We start from the raw sequence: 9,845 nt of genomic DNA on the forward strand, positions 1-9,845 counted from the left end.
TAAGAACGAAAACAAACCAAAAATACACAGCGCCATTGTTTTTGGTTTCACTGAAGTCGGTGTTCGATTGACTTCGGTCTTGCTTGCCGTGCTCTCTTGAAGGGAATGGACAAAAAAAAATAAAGAAAAAAAAAAACGGGCGTCCACGTTTTGCTGCTGGTGTTGATGGTGGAGGCTTGCCTAGGGGGAGCGTGAGAAAGAGAAAGAGCGAAAGAAAGAGAGAGAGCGAAAGAAAGAGCGAAAGAAAGAGCGAAAGAAAGAAAGAGAGTGAAAGAAAGCTAAAGACAGAGAGAGTGAAAGAAAGAGAGAGCGAAAGAAAGCAAAACAGAGAGCGAAAGAAAGAAAGCAAAATAAAGCGAAAGAAATCAAGAAAGCAAGAAAGAAAGCAAGAAAGAAAGCAAGAAAGAAAGAAAGAAAGAAAGAAAGAAAGAAGCATGTGAGCTTTGTTGGCTCGCGATTCATTTTCATCTGTACTATGTTTGCCCATGATTAATATAGCTGCTCTGGAGGCTGGCTATATTAACCTGCATCGAGAGAACTCTTTGTGCACGCCCACTTTTTTTTTTGTCAACACAAACACACACATCACACATATACTGTCATTCTAATCAGGTTGAAATAATTGCAGTGTTTTGAATTTCTAAATTTATCAATGATATAGGAATTAATTTCGCTCCCAGTTCACTTCGGCTGGGGTGTCATTTTTTTATGCTCCCCCTTTTTCTTTTTTTACCCAATAAATAATTCAGACATTCTTTATCAAATACATTTTAAAGAGACAGGTATTTTAAAAAAAAATCTCAAATTACCTTTGATTTTATATGAATAATTCAAAGGGTTGTTTGGATAAAGTAAACTTGCGTCTTTTGTATCTCAAGGCACCGCAGCACTTTTGTCTTCACAGCGTAAGCGCGGAAAGATGATGTGCACAACGCACACGAGGGAGTTTGCACATGAATAAAAGCCATCGAGTTCTATCTTGTCTAGCAATTTGCTAAACAGACATCTAGGTGATGTCCAAATGGCACACTCAAGTGCGTCTTGAGCAACGACATCATGTATGTAAGCAAAGTGACGCCATTTGACATCTCATTTCAGGCCCCATCAGTAAAACACGTCATGTTACAACAACAAACACATTTCATTGTGTATTACACCACTCACAGCCACTGCACGCAAAAAAAAAAATAAAGTTTGGGAATTCCTGGCACTGGACTGGGTGTGGCAGTGACAATGGGCATGTCATTGTTTTTTTTTTTTTTTTTTTTTAATGTCTTCTTTTTGGGTGATAACTAATGAGAATGTTTTGATTTGAAGATTTGAAGGATGCGCTAGAATGGAAGCATATTGCATTCTTGCTAATAACACAAATATATATAACATGTCTGGCATAAAACGTCACGTTGATTTGTGCGTTCATATTAGCCGAAATGTAATTTCCATTTCGCAAGCGCTTTATTTTCTCATTTACCACTGAGCGAAGTAAGTTGCACTTTATCGAATTCATTACATTAGCCACAGCTTGAGTTATCTGATGCTTAGTTGGCAAGTTTAGCTAACACTTCTCGCAGCTATTCCAATGAAACAACAATGATGGTAATGTACTCAACCTTACTGTGCCTCTCGCTCTCTTTTTACCGACGTAAGCAAAAGCTACATCATCAAGAACCTGCTTGTAAACAGCAGACACAAATGTAATATGCTTCCGTCGTTTTGCATGTATTGGTTTGCTATTGAATTGACAAAGACCAGGAAATGCTTGAATTTCTATACATATATATTTATTTAGCATATATATATGTATGTATGATGATTAAGTGGAAAGCATGCGCAGTGACATGTTTTGATTTGGATTTCATATCACGAGGGCTCCTGATAACAAACTGTGTTGTTCCTCCTCCTTTTCTTTCCCCATCGGCCCTTTCATGACCCTAAACTATCTGCTACCTTCCACTCTTTTTGCAATTCTCCCCGATTCTCTTTGGTCTTGTCTTTCCTTTGCCCCGCCCCCTTCTCCCCATCTCGACTTCCTTATGTCTCCGCCCAGACTGCGTAGTGTGAAGATGGAGCAGAGGAAGCTCAACGATCAGGCCAACACCTTGGTGGACCTGGCGAAGGCAAGTTTTCAGTAACACCAAATACAATTGATTTTTTATTTTATTTTACAGTATAGTTATATATAGTTGTAGTATTATTATTATATTTTTATTATTAGTTTTGTTATAGTATATTTTTTGTTTGTTTTTGTTTTGTTATAGTATTTTATTTTATTTTTTTTTAATAGGCCGAAACCGATCTAGGCGTCGAATCGCATTTACGCACTTTGCTCCACTTTGAACTGGCGACTACAATCTAAACTGACAGGGTACATTCCAAGCTGCAAGGCTGAGACCAGAAACTCCGCGTTAAAGAGCAGAGAGAAGGCGTCTTGATCCCGGAAGGCGTACAGAGAGGTTAGAAGGGGGACGCATCACGCCTCGGCGGCCTCGGCCCTGCCGCAGACATGAGGCGAGGCGAGGAGAGGCAGTAGAGCAGAGCAGAGCAGAGCAGAGCAGAGCAGAGCAAAGACACGGTTCAAAGGGAGGCGCTATCCTGCAGCCTCATTTGATGTGGCTGGCATTTCCACTCCAGTGTGTGTTTTAAAAGGTCACAAGGCCACCTCCTTTAATGTGTGTTTACTCGCCCCTCCCTCTTCTGCTCCTCCATCGCATTCCATCTGTGTGCAGGAGGTAGTTGAGCGTCTCCTTTTCAATCCAACATCCAATATCCAACTGTCAGATTGAATTAATATCGGAATGCAAATTAAGAATCTGGGTGGTTTGCAAAATCATTTGGGATAAATTACCGGGTCGTGTCTTTTTACTTCTTCTACATACAAAAATTCTCCCGAAAGTTTGAGAGGGCCAATTTCCGAGTTGAGACAGAATACGCTGGCATTGGCAGATCCCACGTCGACTGAGAAAAGCCTCTCATTACGTGAATGAGGAACATGAAGCTAATGCTTGAGACATTCAAGAGCATCTCTGGCTATAAATGGAGGAGGCGGTTTGTTAAATTGGCAGCAAGATAAAATCTTTGCTGACTTGCTGAAAAACTGCCGCGCTCTTTCCTCGCCATCGCTAACATTTCCTTCTATCGCGGTGTCACATTTCGAATCAAAATCTTCAATCTACACTCGTAATTTATGGAAAATTATTATTTAAAGACCCTTAGTCGCTGAGGAGATTTGATTTTGACAAAGTGGCTTGGGCGCATTAAAGTCTTCAATCTGAATCAGACTTACTTTGAACTTTTGGATATCTAATTTAATTGCTGCTTGATGGCTTACGAAGTCTTGAACTAGCCAACACCATTTCTCCATCCGTAGACCCAGAATGTGATGTACGACCTGGTGTCAGAACTCCAGGAGCGCAGCGAGGAGCTGGACAAGCGAATCGGCACATTGGAGGACAAGCTGGACTCTGTGACGGGCAGCCTGCAGGCGCTGCCCTGCCTCATCTCCCAAGCCATAACCCAGCAGCAGCAGGACTTCCTGGACGGCTTTGTTCACCGCTTCCGACCCGCCTCGCTAGCCTCCGAGCGCTCCGAACGCTCAGAGCGTTCGTGGACGTCCACCACCCGCAGGCGGCGCTCGCCGTCCACCGCACCGCACACCTCCTCCGATAGCGGATAAGAAGCACCTTTCCGTACCCATCTCCTCACTTTGTTCTTCTTCCCTCTCAAAGAGTCCGTCGCCGAACTGATGTTGAGCCCATATCCTGACCTCCCTCTCCCCGTAACACCGATTAAATCCAAAAACCCATCTCTCTCCCGCTGTGACTGAGTGTTTCAGCGCACGACTGGATCAGAGCAACTAAAAAAAAAAAATTTTAAAAAAAGAGCGGGGCGGGGGAAGAAATCCCGAAAAAAAAAAAAGACATCTGAAAAACAAAAAAAGAAAAGAAAAAGACTAATAAACCGAGATAAAGTAGAGATATGGTTTATGTTTTAGCCATTGTATGGCTGTTCAAGTTAGCTTTTTTTGTAAAAGCCCTTAAAAATTGACTGAGGTCAGGGTCACTGGGGTGAGAGCTGGCTATCACACCGGAGAGTCCTTAACCACCTGGGGGGAGGGGGCGGGGCATGAACGCAGCGGTGGTATTCGGTGAGGAGGGTGAGACAAAACTTTGGATTTCTCTTTCAAAAGACCGGCGTCATGGATTCTTTCCCGTAGGTTAGCTGCTAACGCTTTGGAGAGGAGCAACGTTTCCCGCGCCAGCCGAGCGCGACGGCATTACTACTGGGTAGGAAAAAAAAAATGTACACAATTGCCAACTTCAAGGTTTCAGCTTCCTTGTTCTTACCAAGGGAAAATGAGAGCGACTATCTTTTTTAGTTACATATTGACATGTGATTTTTCAGTGCCTGAATGTATAAATAGTAGAGGGTTATTTAATTACTAATTTCAGAGCTTTTTTACGATGTTAACAGTCTGACTACAGCATTGCATTCCCTTTTCAGATACATTCCTCTCCGAATATCAAAAGATCTTCAAATGATGCATCACATGGCCTCAACCTTGCTTTGAGAATCGTTTTTCTTTTCTATTTATACTAACAACATTAAGGGGGAAAAAAAACTGGAGAATGTTCCGAGAGCGAGCGAAAGTGTCTTTTATGTGTGTTTGTATGAAAATGAATTCACTTTTAGCTCAATGCCGCACACCCATACATAACATTTAGTGCACCTTCCTCAGTGTCGCTAATTAGAGCCACGGCGCTCGAAAGATAATGGCTGCCGGTGTCAACGGTCCAAAGTGAGAAAGGGAGCAGAAAAAAACAACAACCTGTCCCTTCGCATGGTTCTGTGCAAAAAAACGATAGTTGAACGTACTGTTCCCTGGATGGCTTGCTAACTGGAAATGATTTGCAATTTTTTTTTATATATGTCCACTATTTGATTGTGTTTGTCACTTTTTTTTTTTTTTTTTTTACAGAAAATTACTTTTCGTAGCACCTAGAGAGTTGCACTAAATGCGAAAACAAAAGGCAAAAGAAAACCATGGTCATGTTAAAAAAAATTCTGAAAGGACGTGAATAAAAGTAGTGAAAAAAATGTCATGGCTACAAAATATTGAATTGGTCCCTGAGCAATTTCAACGCAAAAAGAAAAAAAAAGGCTGTTTTGTTGGAAATTCAAATGAGTACACTGAAGAATAAGTTTTCAGATAAGAGTTTTAAAATCCACTTTGAGTGAATTCAGAGAATCATTAGTTTACATTTTGAAAGGGTATCAACATTAGATTTTAAGAGCGGCATTTCTTAACTAAGTACTGGGAGTTTTGCTGGTTGCTTAGCAACCACACAGCCATGGAAAAATCTCCTGGAACCATCCCCATTGGAACAAATGAAACCAACATGGGGAAAATAATGACCTAACAAGAATTTTTTTTTTTTTTAGTTGCACATCACTATTTTTAAAATCCTTTCAAAAGAAAGAATTTATATACATAAAAAAAACAGATTTTTATTTTGACAAGAATTTTGGGACACTGGATTACGGCGACATGATTTTGAAAAAAAATTTTTTTTCTTCCACATTGTCATTGCAATCAGGTCCTTTTCCCATCTATTTTTTTCAACAAATAAATTTGATTAATTGTTCGGACCCACCATTGAGTGTTCCATTTAAGAACATATCCCCCCCCCACCCCGCCCCTTCAAGCTTGAATTGATGAAGCATGACTCCTCCTATGCCCACCTCGAGCTCCTTGTACAGTGCGACACTCCTCCGCCCCACTCGTATCAACGAATGTCATTATGGCTTCCCTTTCAATCAATGTCATACGATTACTTAGGACGACTAATGGCGAGCGGCTTGATGCCTGTTCACGTCTCATGCTTCAATCTCCTTATTACGTCGTGAGGTTTAGCCTCGTGTTTGTCATCTGTCATCATTATCAATACGAGTCACACAAAGCGGCTTCCAAAATGGCCTCCAGAAAAGATCTCGAAAAAGATAACTACAACAGGAGGGGAACCCTCAGGTCGTGCTTTGTGAGTGTGTTATACTTGGTTACGCAGGGTAGGATGGTCCGATGCTGTCATCATACCAAAGAGGGAAAACAGAGAGATGAGCCATGATTCATAATTTGTGTGGCGGCAGAGTGAATATTTTCAATGACTAATACAAAAGAGTAAAAGACAAATTTGAGTGAAACATTTTTGTTTTACTCCCAAGTGGATCTCAAGCAATTAGAATAGTTCACTCAAATGAATTGAAATTTAAATACTTTCCAGGAGGCCATATGAGTTTCCCTTTTTGAATTGAACTATTGAGATGAATTCAGTTTCCCATAATATTCCGATTGATTGATCTACCGATGTTACCAAAAATACCAATATTCGCTCCTACTCAAATGTTTTAAATCATTTCAAAACTTTTTCCATCATTAATGTGACCTACAACCTGTAGAGGTCAATTTGAAAAATCTACTGAGATAAGTGTTAAGCGGGTGTGCACACTTGTGCAACCCATCCATCCATTTTCCAAATCGCTTATCCAGTTTTTTTACCGATTGACTTGTTGAGGTTAGATCATTAATATTGGAACATTATCGGAAATTATTTATCATGGTTTCAATTTTTCATATCCCAAAAATGGCATTTGAACAGGAATGACGCCCTGCCAAAACACAATTTCGGAATTAACTACCTGGTCAATTTTCTCCTCTTGAAAACATTTTATATTAAAAGTTAGGGGCTTGCATTGGTATTCCGATGGTATTCGATAAGCAGTCTTTTATCACCCTGAGAGGAAATCAACACTATTGAACAATAACACTCACCTAAAATGAAATGTAACCCATCTGTTGTTCTGTGCACATTGCCTCGTGATGCATAACGTACACGCTAGCGCAGGGATACGTTCAATGGATGGAAAATGGGTTGGACATGTTCTCTGTATGCACTTTGCTGATTTTTAATTTTGCAGGTCAACTGTTGTCCTAGTAAGGAGAGACACCAAGGTCACAACATTAAAGACTTTCCCCATCGATACATGAGTCTACCTTTTCTCTCTCATTTTTTTTTTTTTTTTTAAATCTCATCTGAATTAATTTTTATCCCATCAGGCTCCGTTTTTTATGGGAGTTGAAAGAGTATAAGGGCTACAGAAATAATATTAAAGGAAAAATACGATGAGAATATGACGTAAAATCTGAACCCCACTTCAGTAGATCATCTATTTTATTTTTTCGGCATTGTATGTCAAATTTTCAAGCCACTATGATTATGGGTAATGCAAGACGTGTATTCTGAGATTATATTCAAGTATCTTGAAATCATAGTTTGCAGCATTTAAAAAATATACGATGACCTATAGATGGCAAAAAATGGCAGCAAAACTGGAAAGAATTTTGAAGCAAACAATTTGTCCGCTTTATTGTACTAACATTGTGACCATAGGTGTCACATTTTAAAGTTGTTCTAGTCTGCTAGCTTAATGCTAGTGCTAACATATAACGCTTAATTAAGCAACTGATATTTGACCAGTGCAGCCACATTTAGATATTCAATACAACAGTAGTCGCAGTCATATATTCTTGACTTAATTGAAGTGTACAATTTTTTTAACGCAGTTTGAAAATTTCGATCTGTGCCTTTTTAGTGCACACAGCTTTCAGGTGATCAAGCTAATGTGCTACGATAGTTAAACAGCCGCTGAGGCCTTGTCCTGCAGTGCTTCTATTGGTGTCTCCATGTACAAAAAGGGCTCAGCGTGGTTAATTACAGCCAAATCGGAAGGCTGCTGGCACCAGTCCGAACCACTATGCTACTTTGGTTAGCCCATCGATGACATTTGGCTAGCTCATAATGCGTTTGACCCTCACACTTGGGGAAGGAATCCTGTAGGATCATCACAGGTTGTCCAAAGGTCCTTTGGGGACAGCGTGCGGCAGGCAAGGAAAGTCATTTCTTATCTCCATGCCCGGCCGGCACCCTTTGTGTCTGTGCACGGACAAACTTCATGCAGCTGAATAATGCTTCACGCCCTGCTAATCACCAGCAGCTAACGGGCTTTGCTGTGCAATTGAGAAATCAGAGAAAATACAAGTATTGATCTTCCCGGACATTTTTTTTCTCTAATGCACACTAAGCTAGAGGTGCAGAGTATGTGTGGAGGGCCTATTCATTCCACTAAATGTTCTTTTGAGTGTCTTATTTCCGCTTCCGTTGTTTTTCTCTCTCTCTCTGCCGTTCCGTCTGTGTGTCTCGTTTCTCGTCGGCCAAGAACGAAAGCAGAGTAAGAGGATACAAATGAGGTGGCTGTTGCTATAGTAGCTTCATTTTACTGGGGAAGGAGGATTTTCTTGCCTTAAAGCCACAGGCCATGCGTCAGGACTGGCAGTGTCTGTAGACGACGTGAGTGTTCACATTTTGCTATCCACAAATGTGTTTTTCGGTGAGCGTTAATAAAGAATATTCACATTTTTGATAGTTTTAAGAGTCAAGCAAGAGTAAAAGAGTAAAGTAATGCCTGATGCATTTACAGTGCAGCAAAAATATACTATAATAGTACTCAGTCATATAATCCTGCAAAGAACATCGAATATTAGTGCCGTACTGGTGAGCTTAGAGGAGTTGGAACAAATAAAAAGGATCGTATATCTGGCTGCCTGTCTTATACTGCCCTCAGGTGGTCACACTGGAAAGAGATGCATAACACAAATTGTTCAATGTTTTACAGAGTACAGCATTATTCAGTGTTATTTTGTCCTCATTAAATATAAAATCCAATTTGTTTTGCTATTTAAAGGGGTGGGGGGGGGGAGATGAAACTGAATAATGACATTTCCCACTCATTTTAATAAAAAAAAAAGATAATTTGAGGTACAATTGGCTTAAGTTACGGAATTTTTTAGGTCAAGGGACAACTATATATACACAAGTATTTATTGCGATTTTTTTCAGTTTGGAGGTATACACATTAAATGAACAATCTCCATATAACTATTTTAAAGGTTAGTAACATTTTAACTATTAATTGTGTGTATATGAGACATACAAATGCCCCCCTCTGTACTGTATTGCATCCATGTGCTGCTTGTGTATTTCTTATGACTACTTGTGCCGTGGAGTGGCAATGCAGCAGATGAGGACGCCCCAGGCCACTGGTGGGACGCTATTCACTTGAGGATGTGGGCTGTGTTATGTACTTCCACTACCCTATTGGTCACCAGTACTGCTGAGAGCATGTGTGTGGGTGGAGAAGGGAGATGGGGGTCACTCCAGATGTCCTTGCCCTGAGCTGTCTCAACATGAAAATCAACACTGCATTTACAGTGTTCACATAGCAACTGCCCCCCCCCCTTGATATTTATGCGATACATTTTTTCCAACATTCTTTTTTCATGTATGTTATAAATACATAGCAATTAGCAACGTTTTAATTCCTATGGCATTTGGGGATAATTATTTTTAATCAGGTTTCAGATTGTGAGGGGAATTATTTCATTCAATTGAAGTGGGTTAAATTCTTAATTTGATTTGTTCTTATTTTTGAACAGAATATTCAAATAAATATATATTTAACGTTCTCCTCTGTTGTGATTCCCAACTGAATTGAATCTGGTCTCTAAGCAATGTAATGTTAGGCCAGGTATAAAAGCTGAAAACAAAAACATGTAAAGCTGGCAGAAATGAGAGAGCAGAGAAAACGTTTAGCAGGGGGAACATATTAAGACTGCCAGGAGTCTGCTTCTCTCTAGTGGCAATTTGTAGAATTGAAACAAAAATGAATCATTTAAGAAGTTTGACATATACACAGCTACACAATTAGTGGACAAGTGATTTTAAAACCAGACA

General features: G+C 40.1%; 1 protein-coding gene and 1 long non-coding RNA gene across 6 annotated transcripts in view; one reads left to right on the plus strand and one right to left on the minus strand.

Moving 5' to 3' along the window:
• kcnn1a (potassium intermediate/small conductance calcium-activated channel, subfamily N, member 1a) overlaps positions 1–5,410 on the plus strand; it is a 36,916-nt gene extending 31,506 nt beyond the window's left edge. For both annotated transcript variants that reach the window (XM_049747155.2, XM_049747156.2), the window contains 2 exons: positions 2,048–2,117; positions 3,368–5,410. In XM_049747155.2, the coding sequence (XP_049603112.1) occupies positions 2,048–2,117; positions 3,368–3,673 (376 nt within the window). In that variant the 3' untranslated portion in view covers positions 3,674–5,410. The remainder of the gene's footprint in view (positions 1–2,047; positions 2,118–3,367) is intronic.
• The window catches only part of LOC125984887 (uncharacterized), a 61,661-nt gene that overhangs the window by 47,673 nt on the left and 4,143 nt on the right, over positions 1–9,845 (minus strand). The window contains exon 3 of one of the 4 annotated variants that reach the window (XR_007487146.2): positions 1,760–2,108. The exons of the other annotated variants lie outside the window; for them this stretch is intronic. This is a non-coding gene — a long non-coding RNA (uncharacterized lncRNA). Of the gene's footprint in view, positions 1–1,759; positions 2,109–9,845 lie in introns of those variants that run through there. 4 annotated transcript variants of the gene reach the window in all.

Source organism: Syngnathus scovelli, chromosome 17, assembly GCF_024217435.2.
Source record: "Syngnathus scovelli strain Florida chromosome 17, RoL_Ssco_1.2, whole genome shotgun sequence".
Lineage (NCBI taxonomy): Eukaryota > Metazoa > Chordata > Actinopteri > Syngnathiformes > Syngnathidae > Syngnathus > Syngnathus scovelli.